Raw genomic sequence first — 22,369 nt, forward strand, 5'->3', positions numbered from 1 at the left:
TTTCTATCCAGAAATGAGCATGATGGAGAAAATTTTGAGTGTTTATAATTCTTATTTAATATGAAAAGCTATATTCTCATTATTTGAACTGTATTGATGGTTTAGGAATGATACATGGGTTTGTGTGATTCACTTGCTCTAGCTTGGAATAAGAATATTTTGGCTTTGGCTTCTATCTCGATGCTACTAATACAGTGCTAAACTCGAACCAGGCTAAATCCTGTCGGAGATTAGCTTGCAACAGGATCGCATGAAAATAACACAACCAGATTACATGAAATTCATAAAACTCAATTAAATCTATTCAGATGGATCTGAAATTCAGGTCGAGGGCTTAGTTTACTAGGGAGAACATATGTAAATATGATATCAGAACATAGTTTAAAAGACAGATTTCAGAATGAAGTCAGCAAATAATGAAGTCAATAATAGAAACCAGATCCACCTATTAAAATCAGAATCAATTAAGAAGAAATCCTAATCTAATCAGGAAAACCAGAACTAGAACAAGAGGTGGAATTTGATGCAGGAAATTGGGATTCAGTAACTGAAATCAAGTACTGGATTAATGTCATTATTAGAAGTAGAACAGTGAGCTGTTACCAAATATAATTTTCTTTGACTAACAAAATAGGAAACTAACTTGCTCACTAAGAAAATAGAAGTTAACTAAAGTAAACTAAATAGGAAACTAAAATAGAAGATATTGACCCAAAAGTACCGTTCTTGTATTTTCTGACTCTTGTTTTTCTCTTATTTCTGACCCTTGTTTTTCTCTTATTCTTCAAGCTTTGATCTACATCAGCCTGTCTACTTGTATGCCTTTCATGGATTTTCCCTTTTCTTCTTTTATGTTGCACCCTGGTTTTCACGCTGTATGCAGCAATTTTATAGTGAATATTTATTTTTTATTTTTTGATGGTGTTGCAGAGGTGTTGAAGGAGCTTTTAAATACTTTCCCCTCCTTGGCCATGACCACTGATTCATCCAATTCTACAGCTTTACATACAGCTGCAACTCAAGGGCACATTGATGTTGTCAATCTCCTTTTGGAGACTGACTCAAACCTTGCTAAGATAGCTCGAAACAATGGTAAAACAACCCTTCACTCTGCAGCGAGGATGGGACATTTGGAAGTTGTCAAATCCCTACTAAGCAAGGATGCGAGTGCTGGTTTTAGGACTGATAAGAAGGGCCAAACTGCACTGCACATGGCAGTGAAGGGAACCAATGTAGATATTGTGCTCGAATTGCTTAAACCTGATCCTTCAGTCATTAGTTTAGATGATAGCAAGGGAAACACGGCATTGCATATTGCAGCAAGGAAGGGCCGCATTCAGGTATGACAAACTTCTTTTTACTTCTATTTGGTCATGTCCTTTTCGTTAATTTTTTTTTTGTATTTAATATTTTTATTGTGGCACTGGTACGAAAATTCTGTTGCTGGATCAAATACCTTATGCATGGCCCCCCACATAGACATCCTTATGGATATTTAACTGGTGGGCTGTCTGTTCAGTCAGCCATACAATTCTGATTCCTATCCAGCAAATTCAGTTTTAGTTTGCCAACTCATCCAAAAAGTATACAGAAGACCGTAAGCCCCACTCCCGTCTTTTTAGTTTGGTTTGAATCACCCCCCCCCTTCAATTTCTGGTCTTTAATTATTTCAAGAATGAATGAGGTCCCAATAGAGGTGTGGAAGAACCTAGGCTTATATAGGGTAATCTTGGTTAACCAATATTTTTAACAAGATTATGAGCACAAGAAGAATGCCAAATGATTGGATGTGAAACACTATAGTTGTGATCTACAAAAACATAGGTGATATTCTGAGTTGCAATATCTATCGAGGTATAAAATTAACGAGTCATACTATAAAATTGTGGGAGAAGGTTATTTAAGCCCACCTAAGAAGAGAAACCATTATCTTGGAGAATCAGTTTGGTTTTATGCCAGATGGATCCATGACAAAAGCTATTTACTTACTTAGGATGATCATTGAAAGATATAGAATGTGCAATGACCTCTATATGGTCCCTTTTTTTTTGGATGAATAAATAAATTAATTACCAAAAGAGAAGAGAATAACAAGGGAAAGAAAAGGGGGGTGGGGCACAAAATGGATCAGCCCTAACAAAAAAGAAACACACTCAAGAAGAGGGGGGAAGGGGCCCCTCAGGGAAGGATACATTAAGGGGGGAGATAATGGAGATGGGGAGCCCATGAGATAATAGTGAGCCTGTTCCTTGGGTTGTCACGGACAACAATGGGGGTGAAGAGATCCAAGTTTGGAGCTAACATCAATGAAGATGGCCTTCTAAATCTTATCGAAAGAATAGGAATTGGGAGTCCATCTATGAAGATTTTGCTCCGTCCATATATGTATGGTTAACGGCAACACAAAAGGCGAGCTTCCTGGTGGTGTCACAAATGGAAAAACCAGCAAAGGCATGTCGTTCCAAATCCATTCTCTGTTCATGGGGAGGATATTTCTCCTAACAGGCCAGCAACTACTAAGGTCCTTTTTTCCAAACAGTGGCGGAGAAAGGGCAAGAGGTAAAAAGATGATTAACATCTTGAATGCCATTCCAACAAGGACAGCAGGAGGAGGAAACATGGATGTGTCGGTGGATGAGGAAGGATTGCATTGGGAGGCAATTGGAAATAGCCTGCCAAGCAGTGAAACTATGACGAGGGTTATGGCCTTTAAACCAGATGATATTATGCCAAGGAGCAAGGGAGATTTTTGAATGAATTAGATCCCAAGCAAAGGCAGAGCTAAATAAACCCGTAGGGAGAGAAGGAAGGGGGGGGGGACCAAAGATCAGCAAGGGGGAGAGGAGGGGGAGACCATTCTCCATTCAGGATGATGGAGGCAACGAGGGAAGATTTATTCAAACCGGAGGAGTAAATGATTCTGGGGGAGATAAGAGAGAGGAGAATGCCTAATGGGTGCTAAGGGTCGAGCCAAAAAGTTGTAGCAGAGCCATTGGCAATGGTGCAGAAGATAACATCTAAAGCAATAGATCTGGTGCTTAGATTTTGCGCCATATCCAAAAATAATCAAAAAGGGGGGGGGGACAGTCCAAATTAAATCATTTTTAAGAAGAAAGAAATAAATCCAAGAAACCCATATACTGTTGTGCTTGGAAGCAATTTTCCAGATGAGTTTGATGATTCCTGAAGTATTGACTTCATAGATTCTTCTCAGCCCCAATCCACCTTCGGATTCTTGAGCCAACTTAAGGGGTGAAGGAACTTTGTGGAATCAGTCCCTTTCCAAAGTAAGGAGCAAAAGAGATTTTCAATGGATTTGGAAGTGGAAGCGGGGAGAACAAAGGTTCCATTTGATGAGGATCAAGTGACCCACATTGGAGAGGAGCTTGCCTTTCCAGAGCTGAAGCCTTTTTCTCATCTTGTGAAGCATGGGGGAACAATGGTGGGCTGCGAGCTTGGAGGGGATGCGAGGGAGACCATGGTATTTGACAGGGGGGAGCCAAGAGAGAAGCCCATGAGCTTAAGAAGGTGAGCCTTTAAAGCTTTAGAAACACCAGAGAGGAAAAGGTTTGATTTGAGGAGATTAATTCGAAGGCCTTAAAGGCTTTCAACGAAGTGAAGGGAGGACATGATGGAGGTAATGGAATTGAGGTTAGCCTTTGAGAAGATTATGAGATCGTCAACAAAAGCCAAATGGGTGAGATTGAGGGATTTGCACTTGGGGATCAGGGAGATGAGGTGTTTATTAGTGGATTATTGGATGGAACGAGAAAAAACCTCTGGGGCAAGAGAGAAGAGAAAGTGGGAAAGGGGGCAACCTTGGTAGATACCTATAGAGGTGGTGAAATATCCAGTTAGGCTACCATTAACCAACATGAAGAAGTGGGGGGAGAAGATACAGGAGTGGATCCAGTGAACAAAGATTGGAGGGAAGGATATTTGGAGCAGCAAAACTTTGAAATAACGACCCATATGATGGAATCAAAAGAATTGTGAATATTAATCTTGAGGGCAGTATGGGAGTGGGAAGATTTATCAAATTCTCTAACAATTTCATGACACTGTTTCAGCAATATGCTTTTGCCAGCAATGAATTCCAACTAGTTTGCATTGACAAAAGAGTTAATGACAAGACGAATAGAATTAGCTAGAATATTTGCAGTGAATTTGTAAAAGAGATTACAAAGGGAGATGGGTCTAAAATCAGGCATGGAAGCAACACCTTCCTTTTCAGGGATGAGGTAAAAGAAGGTATGGTTGAATCTTTTGATTTGGTTGGGATCATAGAAAAACTGCGGACTACAAGGATGAGGTTTGATGATGTCCCAACAAGAAGAGAAGAAACCAATGCTGAATCGATCATGGCCAGGGGCCTTGTTAGAATTGTGAGAGAGCACAGCAACAAGAATCTCTTCATCAGATAGGATGGCAATGAGGGGGGAAGTAGATGGTCTCGATTAAATTTATTGAGCAGGTTCAGGGGAACGGGGGACTAGAGAGAAGAAGAAGGGGGATGGAATAGCTTAGAGAAGTAAGAGACAATTTCACCTTTGATATTGGAAGGGGTTAGGAGGGTGACTCCCTCTGAGGAGATGAGTTTGGGAATGGAGTTGGCATTGGTTTTGGTTATAAGGGAGCGATGAAAGAAGGTAGCATTGGAGTCGCTCAACTACTCAAGCCATTTGATTCTAGATTTTTGGCGAAAGAAGCTTTCATCCTGGGCAAGAAGGATGGAATTTTCCGATGAAATAAACTTTTCTTCCCTCGCTAAGGAGAGGTTATGGAGATCGAACTAGAGCCTAGATTAGATTAAATCAAGCTTTTTCTTGTAGGAAGAGACATTGGAAGATATGTTGCCAAAGGAAGAGGAATTCCAGATTTTGAGAGCACTTTTGACATTTTGAACTTCCGAGCATAGGAAATGGGGAGGGGGAAGGAGAAAGCTTGCATCGGGATGCACCAAGCTTCCTGAATAATGGGAAGAAAATCTTGATGGAGGGTCCACATGTAAAAGAGTTTGAAGGTTGGACATGGAGGGAGATGGGGCTATGATCAGAGAAGCCAAAGAGGTAAAAAAAAATGCATGGGAAGGTGGGAAAGCGTCGAGCTAGGTCTATTTAAAAGAACTCTGTCTAGCTTGCAAGCGATTTGATCAGAACCACCTGTGGTTTTGCCAAGGGAATTTTGATCCAGACCATCCAAGTCATTGACGAAAATATTATCAGTGTAGCCATTGAAGGGGTTAATGGGCTCACCTCCAATTTTTTAATTACTGGCTCAGACCACATTGAAATCGCCCGCAAGGCCCCAGGGGAGGGAACTAGTGGAGGGGCGAAGGAGCGAAGATCAGACCAAAGGGAAATCATATCAGGGGCACGATTTAAGACATAAATAGTGGAGAGGAAATAGATAGGGAAGTTAGGGGGAAGAAATGGAGAGGTGGAGAGATTGACAAGAAGAGGAGATAGTCCAGATATAGAGGTTAAGAGGATTCCAGAGAATCCAAATATGACCATTAGGATAATGAGCATAGTTGGCAAAGAAGGACCAAGAAGGAGTTAAGGAAGCCATATTAGGCTCGAGGACACTGGTTTCAAGGAGGTAGCAGAGGGTTGCATGGGAAAAGCGGATAAGAGAGGATGACGGATTGCTTGGCCGAGGAGTTGAGACCTCAAATGTTCCAGATAATCTAGGGTGTCATTTGGAGGGAGGGGGTGCGGCAACAAGAGCTCATGGGAGCAGTGGGAGACCTGTGTAGGTTGAAGGGGTGTTTGAATTTAAGTCTTCTGTGATATTCCTTAAAAGGAGGGAGATGGGGAATTCAAGGAGACTTAGCAATAAATTCAGAGCTTATATCCTTGGACAGTAGAGAGCTGGATTTGGTCAACTTTTTCTTCTTCTTTGAGGGGGCAACAATTGAGGAGGCCGTAGCAGGGAGCTCGACAGTAGGAGATTCAGAAGGAAGCAGAGCCATAAAGGTGGTGTTAGGAGGATTAGCAGTGATAGAAGGACTTGTAGTAGGGGCACAAGATGTGTTCAAGTGCACAAGGGGGCTTGCGCGCACCTTCCAAGGGGATCGAAGCAAGGGATAAAACATTAGCATGGTCAAGCGAAAGGCCTGACCATGACATCTTCATGGGTATCTGAAAGAGCTACAATGTCAGGGAGAGAAGGCAGCTGGAATAACTAATATAGCAATAGAGGGAGTGCCACGAGCAGCAACAAAGAGGGAATCAACATCAGTAGCAAAAGAGGAATCAACGACAGTGGAGCTAGCAAAGGAGGTAGCCAAAGGGGCTGCAGGAGAGGCCTGCGCAAACCGGAGTGTCAAGGGAGCACCTTCCAAGGTGGTGCCTGCAGGGTGAGAAGTGGTTGATGAGGGCAGAGGACCAGGGGTTGTCATGGTCGAGATAGGGAGGATGTCGGGTAAGGGAGAAGGGCATATTGGGTAAGGTAGGAGGCTCGATGATAAGGGGCGATGGGTTTGGCTGGTAGGGTTTAGGTGAATTGGATTAGTGTATGGGTTAGGCGGATATCGATTATTTGAGAGGTTCGGGTTAGAATGGGAAGGACTATTAGTGGATAGGTTGAACCGGCTTGTGGTTTGGTTTTGGAGAGTTGGAGGAATGAGATTGAGGAGATTGCGATCAATAGGCGTGGACCGCCCGTGGTGATGCAAGGATGAGGAGGGAGATAAACTCAAGGAAGTGGGGCCTATATGGAGGGGAAGGATGGGGGTAAGTGAGAGGATAGAAGGCTGAAGGAAGCGGAGGCAGAAATAAGACAAGAAGAATGACCTTAAACCTTAGGGGATCTTGAGCGAGAATCATGGTAGAGAGAAATGTGATCGAGACCCTCTAAGGCAGCAACATTGAGATCAAGCGGATCTTTCGGCGACGTCGGGGACGGCGATCGAGGAGGTAGTTCATCTTCACTGTGAGAGCTAGAGTGCGATGTGAGGAGAGAGAATCTGTTATATTTGGCGGACAAAAGGTTATGATCCAAAGGGTCGACAGATGTTGGTATGACAAAGGAATCTTAGCATAGCAGGGGAATATGCATGGGGCTATGTTCCTTACGACCTTTCCGGCGATGGATTCTTCTAGCTCGAGGATCGGGGAAAGGAGACAAGGCAAGGCCAAGGTTGCGATCAGCCACCGAGGGACCAGAGACCATCACGTTGCGATCATCTACAGGGGAGGCGGAGGTGGAGACATAGGCCTTTGTAAGATGTCTGAACGTCTTGCATAAGGTGCATTTAGGAGGAGCCCATTTGTAAACAACATTTTGATAAAAAGAGAAGCCATTTTCATCCACGATAGTGACAGTGGATGGGAGGATAAAATCTGCAGTGACTTCAATGCAAATTCTGGCGAAGGAGAGCCAGTCTATTGTTTTGTTCATTGATCAGAGAAGAGGACCTTCCCTAAGATCGATCCCACAATGCTCAGACCTTTGGGGCACCAAAAATGGAGGGGGAGATTGGGGAGAGCCACTCAGATAGATTTGACATTGACTTTGCTAAGGGTAGTGTACTGGTCCTAGCGACGGAGGAAGATGATCTTCTTCTCAACTTGCCAGGGGGCCCCTTCAAGAGCTGTAAACTTATCAGATTCCTCAGAGAAATTGAAAATGAATATCCTGTTGTCAAGGGAATAGGTGGACATCATATCAAGTAGTCTCCATTGTTTGGAGAGGGAGTTCTTAACAATGGTGAAGTGAGGACAACTTCTAAAGAAGTATCCGATCAGGTAGTTTCGCCATTTAAGGATTTCAGGTTCAAGGAAACTCAAGGGACAAAGGCCAATCTGCCTATCATAAGATAGTGGGGGGAATGAAGGATAGATGGTGACTAGCCCTGGAGGGGAGAGGGGTAGATCGAACGACCGAGGTCCAAGGTCTAGGAGAGAGGGAGGGAGATAGAGGAGGGGAGGTGGTAGGGGAGGGTTCAGTAGTGGTGGTAGAAGGAGGCTGCTCGGTGAGTCCTTTCTTCCGTGATGAACTGTTGGCACCAATCCTACATTTTGTCTCTGTGGACCGAGGAGAAAGGGGGGGGGCTCAGCGGGAAGAGGATTGTACCATGAGTCGGGCATGAAGAGCGGGTGTCAGAGCGGATAAAAGTGCGTGAATAGAAAGTTTTCCTCTATATATGGTCTTTTTATTGACCTAGAAATAACATTTGACAAAGTTCCTAGAGATTTAATCTGGCATGTACTCGAGAAGAGAAGTAAAGATATGTATGAGGGCGTGGTGACTAGTGTGAGAACCATGGGAGGTCAAAGCATTGATTTCCTAATTACAATGGGGCTAAATCAAGGATCAACTTTAAGCCCTTATTTGTTTACGCTCATCATGGGTGATGTAGCCAGGAACATTCAAGACGAGATTTCGTGGTTATGCTCTTTGCTAATGATATTGTTTTGGTTGAATATGAGAAGGATAACCAAATCTGGTCCCTTAATCCCAGTGGATAGTTTGATTCAGGGTATTTTTTTGGGGCTCCTCCCTGACACGAAAAGGAACCATTACGCATCTAGACCAATCTCCAACCCCATCCCCCACTTTCCAAATAGACAAATTTGGAAATCCCTGTCTACCAAAGTATAAAATCCTTAGATTGGAAATTTATCTTGAAAATAAATGTGCGACATGTTGTGAGAAGGCCCAATAGTTCCCTCCCAATAGTTCCGTCCAACCTTAATGTATTGACTATGCAGGAAGGATCTGGAATTGGTAAATCACGTGTTAGTTTAATGCAATTTTGCAAAGGAAGAATGGCACCACTTCCTGAGGCTCTTTAGAGTTAGCTGGATGTATCCTTTAAATATATTTGACTTTAGCTAGTTATTTGAGGTCTGTCCCTTTCAGTATTAGGGGAGGACAAAGAGTGAGCGAAATATTGTAGATGGTAGGGCGATGAAAGCAAAGCAAGCAAGAAAGGGTGGTGGGTGAGCTTGGTAAAGAAAGAAACAAACCTAACGTGCATTGAAGCGGCAGAAGATCTAACATCTGTGCTACTTAGAAGAAAGAATATCTGGGCCTGGCAGGTTATTTTTCCTCATTTGAAAGGTGTCACTTCTTTGCTAGGGAAACGGGGGCTTCTATCACGACCTTTGTCCCCTTTTGGGTCTGAGGATGGACTCTTTGAACTTGTGTTTTTATGCTTAGAAAGATGGCCTTAAGGAGCATGGCTTGTTCCTCAACCACAGTAGCTCTTGTTCTTCTTCCTTCTCAGAGGTCGATTCAGCAGCTTCAGAGACCTCCATGTTAGTCTTTGTATTGCAGGCTCTAAACCTTAGATGGATTCTTGTGGGCCAGTTGATGTGATATGGTGATATGGAGAAGACAAAACAAAATTGTTTGAAGCACCGACAGAACTGGATGCGCCCCTTGTTTCAAAGAGAGGAAGTTACTGTAGAGATGTGCATTTCTAGAGATTTTATGGAGTATATGGCAGGGAAGAGACAACCAGGTATTAAGGGAGATGCATAGAATGGGAAGGAACTATTATAGAGATTTTGTGGAGTATATTGCGGGGAAGAGACAACAAGGTGTTAAGGGAGATGCGGAGAATGGGAAAGGAACTATGTAAGGTTATCACAGTTAGGCAAGCTAATTGGGAAAGTAACCAAGCATGCTTGCAAAACATTCATTTTGATAAATTACGAGGGAATGGGGCAATGTGAGAATTTTGAAAACCACCCCCCCCCCCCCCCCCGGGCAAGACAAAAGATGTGGAGTATGTGGACAGCACCAGCTGTGTCAGTGGTCAAGTGAACTATGATGGAGATACTTCTGGTAATCCAGGGCCAGCAGGCATTGGGGTGCAGTCAGCAATCAATTGGCAACATACTTTTCATGTTCTCGGGCCTCATGGGCACGGAATTCTAACACTGCAACGAATTAAGTTGATGATCGGGGAATTCACGTCTATTCATCTTATCCATGGACTCCCCATGTAATTCTGGGGGATTCAGGTTGAGTCAATAAATGGGTTAGGGAAAACTTTTCATCCCATTTAAAGTAGTCATTTTTGGATACTCAGTAAAACCCAAAACTCAACCACCAGCAAAAGCTTTCTGACTGAAGAACCGATAAAGTTGAATCAATTTACAAAATTTATGTTGAGAAGTGTGGTTTGACATTATGATCTTACAAATTTACAACGAGGATCTCTATGTCTAATGTCATGGTTGTTATTGGAGCATCATTTTGGAAAAACTAAAATCATGATCCTTCTTAACGGAAACCAATTTCCTGTGCTCAGTTAATAGTTCAACAGTGGTCCTTAATTTCCCAGTGCTTGTCTAAAATTTCCCCAAAATTTTCAATTTTTGTAGGGTATTCATGGGAGTACAAAATCAATATCATTGTTTTCTAATGATAGAATTCTAATGCTGGTGGCAAATACGAGGAGTTTTGCTAATCTCATCAAAATTTTTTTGTCAAGCTAAAGTCAATACCCAAATATTTTACCCTGTAAAAAGCAACAAATCTAGTTTCATAATGTGTGGAAAAACATTTTTATTTCACCAAAACATAACTTATAGTATGTAAGAATAAATTAACTTTTACAAAACACAATACTCTCACTGTGCCATGTGTACAGATAATGCGGCTGTCCCAACTGTTAAATAGAGAGGTCATGGTTTGGAATAGCTATGTGTCAAATTTCGTGCACAAATTCAATTAAATGCCCCTTAATGTATATTCATGCATGAGTACAATACTCTGACCATAACTGTTTAAACTCTCCCGTATTCCTGAATTTTTAAAGCTCCGTTTTGCCACTTGACAAACTCCTTTTGAGCTGAAACTTGGCATGTAGCAGGAAACCTTGAGGTTTACCTATCCACAAAACTTGTTTCTATTTGATCTGCCGCATGACAAATTTTTTGGGCTGTTTAGGAAAGTCTTCCTACACAGACTCTTTTAGGAAAACTGCCCCCATATAAAAAACGTGACAGGTTTACATTTCCTTATTGCATAAATGTTTTTCAAACTTGTTTCAAAATAGATTTGATTCTTGTTAAGTCAATAATAATGTGTTTATGCAATTATGTTATTTTCTTAATAGCTTTATGATGTTAATTAATAGTCGACCAAGGTTTATAAACCAACTAGATATCATTAGTAATTGCCATTTGGATTGTTTTTTTGATAAACAGATTTAAAGCCACATACACATCCATTGCCATAGGATTTTAACAATTTGTGCAGGATGTTGAGAAATTGTTATGAATAACAGCACTATATGTTGGTAAGTAAAATGCCTGATATTATAGCATGATGATCCAGATGGTATTTTGACTGGCCTTGGTAAGAAGAAGATGATAACTCGAAGCATTCTTGGTCCACGTACTCATTTACTCTTGTCATGCATGGATGATCTCTTTGAACTTAGGGTCTTCAATGTGTACCCATCCATGTTTGAACATTCCCTGTAATGAATAACTGATTATTAAAAGTTTTCAGCTGTAAAATACTAAATTCCCCCAAGTTTTCCATTATTTTTACTGCCCCACCCCCCACCCCACAAAAAACAAACCTGTAAGCCTTAGCCCACAGAAATTTCCAGATCCCAGCTGTTACCAGTGATCAAAATTTCGATCTTTGAGTTCAAACAATGATGCGGATCCGGGTTCCAAAAACAAGGATCAGATCGCTTGGGGCCCACAATAATGATAAAATATCTCGATTTAATGGTTGAGTGGCAATCTTGTAATTTCAGAAACACTCAAGCACTTAAAAGAGAGGAAAATAAATAGTAGGGCCAAACTGAAATAGAAAATTAGAAGAGGAGGGGTAATCTGTAATTATTAAAGTAAGGAGGAATTGATAGAACACAATTTCCTGGACAAGGGGTTTTCTTGTAATTATAAATGTCTTTTACTTGTAATTTTAGAAAACCAGTTTTTCTTCAACCTTAGGTCACGATAAACTCAGAACCAGCGGAGACCTTGACTGGTTTCGGCTAGAAGAAGTCCTTCAACAGGTATCGGATGGGCCTGAAACTACATGCGTATGATCGCAACTCCAGGTTTTACTGATTCCAGCCAATTAGCAGTCGATTGTTCATTCCAGAAGTTGAAAATAAAACCCTGAACCTGTTATGGGTGGTACTGTAGCAACTAGGATGATTTGCAATGTAGAAGTTCACTGCAGGGAAGGAGTTTGGAGGAGAAGCTCGACAGCTTGAGTTGCCTATGGAAGGGCTTCCTTCGCTCCAGATCTCAGGCCCAAAGGAGTGCTTCTGAGAGAGATCGATCAGATCTTCTGCAGCCTAGTGATGTAACAGCAGCAGGGAGAAGGAAAATAGAGTATATGATATGGAAGGGGAAGGGAATAGAAGAGATTTCGGAGGGGAAAATAGATGAAAAAATTCAAAGAGAGTATAAAGGGAAATCGGCAGCCATGGTGTAGCTAAGCAAACATTCAATGTCAAAATTTCAAATCTTCAAGTCTATTGCTCCATCGATTACATGTCTAATATAAAGGAAAAATTAAACAATTAATGGAAACTACTCTAAAATTAGAAGCTAACTAATTCCAAAAGAAATTGTTTCTAAAATAAAAAAAAAAAAGAAATCAAATCAAGTGGTAATTTTCCCTAAACCCATCGTCCAACTGCATTAGCTCTTTGGTTTTAAAAGAACACGACTCTATCGAGTTAGGTAGTGCTCCCAAAATTCCCTTGTAAAGCGCTCGTCGATGAGGTGGCACATATCTCGAAGCAGAAGACGGAAACATAACTCCAAGAGGGAGAGTAGGCTGACGTATCACTGGAGCAGGAGTTAGTCAACGACATGGCATGTCTGATAATGTGTGTGGCCTCATCAAATACGTACGACCTCCTTACTTCACCTTGATGGTGTTCTGTGGACCATCATAGAGGATACCGGCATGTCGTTGCCAAGGTCGCACTAGAAGAATGTCGCAGTGCGCCAATGGGGTGACCAAGCAGGTTAAATGGTACTCTAATGGCCCAAACTGTAGATATACTTGAACAACTGCAGTGCCCTCTTCTCGAGCTGTGGGTCCAAAACCTTGCACGTGAATCTTCTTGAAAAGCTGCTTCTGTGGAAGGTTATGTGCTTGAACAAATTTTGCAAATATGAAGTTTGTTTCTACCCTGGTATCAACAACTGTATGAACATCAGTAGGATCAGAATCGGGTAGAAGAGTACCCTTTTGCCTAAAGAGAGGAGCCTAGCCCGTTTGAAAATGATGAAAGACTAGCGGAATGAACTACATCATCATCATCATCATTATCAATATTAGTATCATCTTTCTCGAGGGGATAAAGATATAAAGCAAAATCATCATCACTTTTCTCAATTGGTTGCTTTTCTACTGCATTCACAGAACGAGTCCTATTGTGACACTTGTTTGAGTAGTGACCCTTCTCGCCACAATCATGGCATCTGGTGTTCTTCACTCCACTGTCCTTATTGAACTTTAACCTTTTTTCTTCAACTTTGCGAGCTTTAGGCTTCTTTTCCTCCATACGTGGTGGTCTATAAACTGAAGGAGTCTTAATCATACTCTTCCAATAAATGGACTTCTCTTCAGTTGTCTTAGCATGAGCCACTGCCACATCAATGGACCTAAAATCAGTGTTAGCTAATTCGAGTCGGATCTCAGTACTTAGCCCATTGATATATCGCATCACCCATTGCTAGTCTGCTTCCTGAAGTCAACACCTTGAAGATAGTTTGTGGAATTCGAGGGTGTAGGTATCCACATCCTTGTTCCCTTGTTGCAAGTTAAGCAATTTATGAAACATCACATTCTCATAATTAATTGGAACAAATTTTTCAGTCAGGATTTGTTTCATGACCTCCCAATTGGTAATGGGTCCAAATCTTCTGACAAACCTTGCATGGAGTAAATCATCCCACCATGAACATGCATACCCAATAAACTTGATGAGGATGAGTTCACACTTCTTCTCGTCCGGAAGAGATTTATATGCAAAAATCCTTTCAACTTTGGTAAGCCAGTCAAGAAATTTTTCAGGTCCCTTTTCACCACTGAACTCTGGAACTTCAACTTTGATGCCATAATCTCTGTCAAAAAATTGTCGTGTAACATCCTGGGGGACAACTGGATTAAGTTGCTGGCTAAGAGGTGTCTTCGATCTATAAGCTATTGAACTAAGGAGGTAGTGTAGAGGATATTTTTTCAGCTCACTTGTCGGACCTCTTCGTAAAGGCAGTCATCTCTTCCATAAACTTGTCAAACTTGGCATTAGTCCTATCAAGCCTAGCATCAGTATTCTGTTGATTCTCAACTAATTCACGATACAATTTGTGTAGCTCGGCATTTGTGACATTACTTGCCATGGCTAAAAATTGCAGGAAATTTGCTCTGATACTACTTGATGCGGATACGGGTTCCAAAAACAAGGATCGGATCACTTGGGGCCCACAAGAATGATAAAATATCTCGATTTAATGGTTGAGTGGCAATCTTGTAATTTCAGAAACACTCAAGCACTTAAAAGAGGAAAATAAATAGTAGGGCCAAACAGAAATAGAAAATTAGAAGAGGGGTAATCTGTAATTATTAAAGTAAGGAGGAATTGATAGAACACAATTTCCTGGACTAGGGGTTTTCTTGTAATTATAAATGTCTTTACTTGTAATTTTAGAAAACCAGTTTTTCTTCAACCTTAGGTCACGATAAATTCAGAACCAGCGGAGACCTTGACTGGTTTCGGCTAGAAGAAGTCCTTTAACAGGTATGGGATGGGCCTGAAACTACAAGCATATGCTCGCAACTCTAGGTTCTACTGATTCCAGCCAATTAGCAGTTGATTGTTCATTCCAGAAGTTGAAAATAAAACCCTGAACCTGTTATGGGCGGTACTGTAGCAACCAGGATGATTTTCAGAGTAGAAGCTCACTGTAGGGAAGGAGTTTGGAGGAGAAACTCGAGGGCTTGAGTTGCCTATGGAAGGGCTTCCTTCGCTCCAGATCTCAGGCCCAAAGGAGTGCTTTTGAGAGAGATCGATCAGATCTTTTGAAGCCCAGTGACATAACAGCAGCAGGGAGAAGGAAAACTGAGTATATGATATGGAAGGGGAAGGGAATAGAAGAGATTTCAGAGGAGAAAATAGATGAAAAAATTCAAAGAGAGAATAAAGGGAAATCGGCATCCATGGTGCAGCCAAGCAAACATTCAATGTCAACATTTCAAATCTTCAAGTCTATTGCTCCATTGATTACATGTCTAATATAAAGGAAAAATTAAATAATTAATGGAAACTACTCTAAAATTAGAAGCTTACTAATTCCAAAAGAAATTGTTTCTAAAACAAAAAGAGGAAATCAAATCGAGTGCCAATTTTCCCTAAACCCATCGCCCAATTGCATCAAACAATGCTAGTAGATTTCATCTGTTTTTGTACAACATAGATCATATTAGGGATTTGATGGACTTAGGATAGAAATAGTGGAGCCGATTAATGGGAGAGAATTCTTGAAACAGAAGTGAGGAAAGACGTGAGATTCTGGAATTGAATTACAGACATTAGTTTTCAATGATAGACTCCACCGAAGTGGATAGACTTCCCAATGGACCTCTTATTATTTATGGCCTGTCTCATATTTCTCAGATTTTGATTCCTGTGTAAATATATGCTGTACTGAAACATGCTTATGTTGCAGATAATATGCTGTTTATTATCAGTTGAGGGTATCAATGTCAATGCAATTAACAAGGCTGGAGAAAGCCCTCTAGATATTGCAGAGAAATGTGAAAATTTGGAGATTGCTTCAGTTCTAAGAGAAGCAGGGGCTATCAGAGCTAAGGACCATGTAAACCCTCCCAATCCAGCAAAACAACTGAAGCAGACTGTTAGTGACATAAAACATGACATGCAGTCCCAACTCCAACAGACACGTCAGACCAGGGCTCAGGTTCAGAAGATTCAGAAAAACCTGAAGAAGCTTCACTCAAGCGGCCTTAACAATGCAATAAACTCTGCAACTGTTGTTGCTGTTCTAATTGCAACGGTCGCTTTTGCTGCCATCTTTACCGTACCTGGACAGTATATCCAGGACCCAAAAAATGTCTCTCTTGATGTCTCTCTTGGGCAAGCAAATATTGCGAATAAGGCAGCATTCCTTATCTTCTTTGTTTGTGACGCCATGGCCCTGTTTATCTCCTTGGCTGTTGTTGTGGTCCAGACATCTGTAGTTGTGATTGAGCAGAAAGCAAAGCAGCAGCTCATGTCTGTCATTAACAAGATAATGTGGCTAGCGTGCCTCTTCATATCAGCAGCCTTCATTGCTCTCTCATATGTAGTGGTGGGCCAGCGTACCCTGTGGCTTGCTGTCTATACTACAGTGGTTGGTTGCGTGATAATGCTGACTACCGTTGGCACCATGTGTTACTGTGTTGTCATGCATAGGATTGAGGAATCAAACATGAGGAATATAAGGAAAACCTCAGGGAGCCGCTCACGCTCATTCTCTGTCTCTATGGTTTCTGACCCTGAGCTGCTGAACAATGAGTATAAGAGGATGTATGCAGTTTAGTATTGGTGTATTTTGGAGGTAGGACTACTCTCTTCTTATGAGAACCCATCAAGCTCTGACACCTAATATCTATGGTTCAAGCTGTTGCTGCTCCCGCTCTTGTAATTATAGTTCAGTCAAATTTTTTTTTTTTTTAAATGGAAAAATAGAACTTCATTCAAGCAGAGGAAGAGGGATGCTATGGCTAACAAAGAATCCAAGTGTTCATATATTAAACACTTCATATGCACTCTGGTTCTGCAGCTCCAGGATATTACAATGAGGATGTATACTCTTCATGGTTATGCATTTTAAATTCTAAGACAGTTATATATATCCCATGTATTGCATTGTTCATTTTCTATGAAACTTAGAATAAAAGCATCTGGCTCAGGATTCAGAAGCAGTCGATCAACTGCAATATGTTTCAGTGACATCCCTAGAGGACGGAAGATTGTACCTCAACTCTAAATGAAGAAAAGACGATGGTCCTGCAACAAATTTCTCTTCATTGTAATTTATGCACACTGAATGTATATATAATATGTCATATTGTTAAAAAGTATAGAAATCACATATGATGTTTATATTAGTTAAAATGGATTTTGCCTGTAACTCTCTTGTGCTCTTTTCTTTTGGGTTGTTTGGTACAGTTATCCGGTTAAACTTTGATCTGGTGTGCGCAGCATCCATATGGACCTAAAGCTTGTAATCCTTAAACTCGATAGTAGGTTGGATATATGGTAGAAATGGTTTTAGCAATTTAGATGGGGAGAAGTGTCGAAGCAGAAGCGGAGGAGGAACTTGAGATTCCAGAAATTAAGGCTGTGTTTGGTTTGCGTTCTTGGAACGCATACTAGGCCTGGAATGCATTCTTGGATGAGAAGGTAGTGTTTGGTATGCATTCTTGTTTAGGAGAACTAGAATGCAATGAAGAATGGGGTGCATTCTAAAATGGGAAAATTGGTCCATTCCACGTTCTAATATGAAGGGGATAAAGCTTGTTCTCGAGGCCGTGATGAACTCAACTTCATCCTTGACCTCAAGAGCGAAGAAGCAGTTAGAGAAACCTGTGAGTGAAGCTTCATGGGGAAGAACCTATGAGTTGTGGGAGCTTCAGTGGTTAACCATCTCTGTCAACTACTCAAACCCTAACAGTATCTTCTTCTTCTCTAATCTGATCTAGTTTGTTCTCTTCCAAAACCCTAAACACCCTCTTCACTGATCTAGCTTGCTATAGAACTTGAGAAGGAATTGGTAATACTTTTTTTTTCTTCTTTGCTGATCTAGTTTTTTGTAGGTTCTCTTCCAAAACCCTAATGTTTTGGGGGTTGAATGTTTGATTTTGCTTCAGTCTGCATTGCCAGGGAAAGCACCTTTAGTAGCCTCTCGCTCCTTGAGTCGACCTTGTTTGTTCCATCAATAGGATCTCTCTCTCTCTCTCTCTCTCTCTCTCACACACACACACACATATGGATGTGTTACGAACATGGAATAAAACTCTTATCAAATTTGAATTCCATAATAGAAAGAGGGAGAAGCACATCCTTCCACTATCACAATTCAAACACTGTTCTTGAATTTCTATTTGACCTTGGCTAAATGGCATCCGCATCTGTGAGCATTTTCAAACAATATTAACAATCAAATACTTTTTTATTATTTATTTATTTTTTTAATAAGAGAAGAAAAATTCATATTAGAGAAAAATTATCAATGTTTAGGTTAGTACATATGAGGTAGTGCATAGTTATCGAGATAAAGGCTAATTGTTTGACAAAAAATAATACTTCGTTACTAGGCCTAAGCTTCAACAAAACCGATTGAGATTCAAATTGTATAGACAAAAAAAATGGAAAACATGCAAAAGGGGTTTGCCCTATGTTGTGTGCATGGTCTTCTGGCAATTTTGGTACGTGTCGGGACTTGGGTAGGGAGGTGTCGGGTCACTTACCTCCTAGAGTCGGAAGGCTTGAATCCTCTCCAGTTAGACTGACATGAAATGCACAAGTAGGTGGGGTCATCCCTTCCCTTTTTGCAATGAGCTGCCGTCCAAAGCCCGTTGGTACTCTGTATCTCCGGTCTGAGATCTATCACAAAAGTTCAAATTAGACCAGGTTAAGGTACGGGTGTAACATCCCCCCCCCCACCTTACAAGAATTTCGTCCTCGAAATTGAACGTACCTGGTAAGTGAAACAATCTAGGGTATTGCTTATTCATTTCATCTTCTCGCTCCCAAGAGGCTTCTTACTCCGGGTGGTTCGTCCACTTCACTTTGACAAATGAAATAGTATGATTGCGGAGGATGTGGTCTTTCTGTCAAGAATCTTCTCCGAAAACTCCATATAGGCAAAATCCTCATCCAACTCATGGGGTACATATAACAGAACATGAGTCGAGTCAGGTATGTACATCCTCAACATGGTGTGAGGGTCACAGCTAGGAATCTTCGTGGGATTTGGGCCCTCTCTTCTCTCTCTATCTTTCTTTCTTGGTGTTTTCCTCCGCAGGCCTCGCACTGCCGCATCCCCGCTCGAGGATAGGTGGGGGCCTATTTGGCAAGGCTCCGCTCTCTCTCTCTTGAGGAGTGGTTAGGAGGTATACCCTCTTGGGGTGGGGGTTTAATGATGGTCCTATATGGGGGAATTGGGATCATCCAAAAGGGGGTTTGGAGTTGCCACCTAGGATTATGGGCCTAGGACCCGAGAATGGGCCTAATTCCTAAAAAGAGGGCCCAGAAGTTGGTCTGGTCCAGAGAACAGGGTAAGTGTTAGGTTGTAGAATTGGGAAGGTGTTAGGCACCCAATCTACCCGGTTCGACTGGTCTTCCTACTAGATGCTTAAGAACGAACATTTTCCACAATTATTCCTATACCGCATGCATGGCTAAATTATGACACATATGTAAACTAACAAAAAAACTACATATGTACACTAGCACAATGTAAATAAATAATCTACATTATGCTAAGTTGGGTGAGTGATTATACCTGAGCTTAACCCCTGTTTCGGGTTAAGAGAGGTGGGCCCCTAATTGGAATAGATATGGACCTTCTTGTGGGTTCTCCTAGCTCAGGGGAGGGTGGCTTTGGCTTTTAACTTCCTTCCTTTAGAATTGCTGATTGTAATGGTCTTTAAATATTTGGACAGAGGTTCAGCTAGGAAGAGTGATTCTCGAGCTTGTATTTCGGCAGAGCTTTGGCTAGGGAAAGCTAATTCTTGGACTAGTATTTCGGCAAAACTTTGGCTAGAAAAACGTGATAAAGAGGTAAGACCTTGGCGGAACTTCGGCAGTGCTTCGGTTAGGGAAGGCTAAGGAAGGGCTAAGACTTGGGCGGTATTTTGGAAGAGCTTCGGCTAGAGAAGGCTACCAAAAGGCCAAGACTTGGGTGGCACTTTGGTAGAGTTTCGGCTGGGAAGGCTAAAAGGCTAAGGCTTGGGTGGACCTTCGGCAGAACTTTGGCTGGGGAAGGCTTACTAAAAGGCTAAGGCTTGGGCAGCACTTCAGCAGAGCTTTGGCTAGGGAGGGCTAAGGAAGGGCTTGGCAAGCCAAAGGAAGTGGCTAGAGGGGGCTAAGCTAGCCAAGGGAAGGGGCTAGAGAGGTGCCAACAAGGGTAAAAGGGGGCCAACAAGGACAAGAGGGAGATGAGATTCAGTCACCCAAGGGAGGGGGTAGGTATACCAACCAAGTGTGTTTTTGGATGGTGAAAAGGGGCCTACTATTTATAGATTTTTGGATCCTAAGGGGGCGAAAATCAATTTTTTCACCAAGAGGGTAGTGGGGCTACTGGAATGGAGCCCGATTAGAAGGTGCAAGTGGCTTCCATTTTTCGGGAATGATTGCGGGAGATCCGATGGTTCGATTTTGTCATACCATATATCATTGGAATCATGATTCCGAGCACTATCCATCCGTATGGTCACTTTGGACCAGATTCCTTCGTATATATGATGTCATAATTGGACCCCTCTTTTATCTGATTTTAGGGTTTCTTGGTTTTTAGGGTTTTTGGACGTAAAGGGAGTCTTTCGGGGTTGGACCACCTCAGCTAGTTGTCTTTTTTTTTGTTGATTGGAAGCAAAAGGCCACATCCATGATCTGTAAGTCATCATAGCTGGGGGAGGGTGTCAAACTATAGAATGCCCCTCTTTGGTCGAGGCCTGTGCCATAGCTGAAGGGCAAAGAAAAGAACAACCACATTTTGTCAACCAAAGCATGTACTGCCGTCATCTTGGTCAAGGGTGACGGAGGTGCAAATGCAATAGGTAATATCTTTTAACTACTCAAAGTTTTAGAGTCTTACCTGATTCATCGATCGTAAGAAAGAAAATCCTGCAAAAGATGTTAGCAAACACATATCTTGATTTTCCTTGGCTAGGTCACTTGGGAAAACTAGGCTTTAGGGAATGTTGGGACATGACCCAGCGGCTGAGGGAGCGGAGGGGCCCGCTGCCTGGTATACAGGGCACACACTTCAGGGTATGTAGAAACACATCTGCAACTTTGCGTGGAATATGTGGGTAAGTCATTTCCATTGTTTATTTCTTTATTTGGCTGACTGATTGATTTTTTCTTTTCTTTTTAATTTTTAATTTTTTTTATTAGGTGTCCCCTAAGGGCATGTCCCCGACCTTGGCAAGATACGGGTATCCCAACAGGGTCTGGGAATGGTTTGGGATGCTTGCCCCTAGGATGAAACACCGGGTCAATAATACCTGCTTGTGCCACTTGGTCGCTTTGGAGACTAGGAAACTAGATCCTGAGTTGATGAGAGCGATCATCAAGTGGTGGTGGCCAAGCATACATTCTTTCCACCTGCTTGTCGGTGAGGTCACAATTACCCCCTTCTGTTTTTATGCTCTGACCAGTGTTCCATTCAGGGATAGGCCCCTCATCTTGCCTGAGACCATGGAGCTGAGCGAATTCCTTAATCTGACAGGGATCCAAACCCCCCAGAAGATGATTGCTTTGGCTGACATCGTTGATCACTGGTGGGAAGCGTCTTAGGGGCTACTGAACCCTATCAAGACCCTCTAGGTGCTTCGTTCCTTCCTTCTATATACCGTGGAACAGTGTCTCTTCAGCAACCTCCGAGGTATGATCGACATCCACATGACAGCCCTGTTCCAGAACATTGATGAGATTGATGTCTATGACTGGGGTGGGGCGGCATACGCACATCTACTATAGGTCCTGGACCACTTGGCCTATGGGGATCGCGGCATTAAGGGCGCAAGCTATATCATTTAGGTAATCTCCTGTCCTCATGCATTTTTTCCTTTCCTTGAGCATGCATCCTTATTAACTTGTTATCTCGATTTCCCAAATCAGCCATGGTTTTATGAGCATGTGGGGCTTATGTTGCTAGTACTATGCGATCCAAATGTGTTCCCTTTCCTGGCAGTGACGAGGTGGGGAGATAGCCATATACTGAGGGGCAGACCTACTCTTCCTAGGGGGTCCACTGCTCGTTCTCTCTTGAATGATATAACCACGGTGAGTCTCACTTGCTTCTGAGCTTTCCCATTTATTTTGTGTTGTACTTATCCCTTTTTCCTGTATAGGTCCATTGGAGGCCCTTCCAGCAGATTGAGTTCCCTGTTGTGGCAGAGATGGAGTGAGCCACAACCCTAACTCAGCTGAGGGAAATATTCCGAGGTCTCGAAGGTTGAGTCTAGTATCTGGGGGAGCGGTTTTCTCCTCAATGGGCAAACATGGACCGACGCATCCCTCCCTGGTATCCTCCTCCTACCATGCACTGCCTGGAGGCCATTCCTAAGGACAAGGCTGAGCATCTAGCCGAGGGGGTGTGGGATGACAACTTCTTGACCATGGAGGGGGACT

At 42.1% G+C, this 22,369-nt stretch overlaps 1 protein-coding gene across 1 annotated transcript in view; it reads left to right on the plus strand.

Annotated features, from left to right (window-relative positions):
* The window catches only part of LOC122065993 (ankyrin repeat-containing protein At5g02620-like), a 36,160-nt gene extending 19,301 nt beyond the window's left edge, over positions 1-16,859 (plus strand). Inside the window, exons 2-3 of the mRNA XM_042629824.1 lie at positions 931-1,340; positions 15,672-16,859. Coding sequence (XP_042485758.1) covers positions 931-1,340; positions 15,672-16,544 — 1,283 coding nt within the window. The 3' untranslated portion in view covers positions 16,545-16,859. The remainder of the gene's footprint in view (positions 1-930; positions 1,341-15,671) is intronic.
* The last annotated feature ends 5,510 nt before the right edge of the window (positions 16,860-22,369 follow it).

This window comes from Macadamia integrifolia, chromosome 2, assembly GCF_013358625.1.
Source record: "Macadamia integrifolia cultivar HAES 741 chromosome 2, SCU_Mint_v3, whole genome shotgun sequence".
NCBI classification, from domain to species: domain Eukaryota; kingdom Viridiplantae; phylum Streptophyta; class Magnoliopsida; order Proteales; family Proteaceae; genus Macadamia; species Macadamia integrifolia.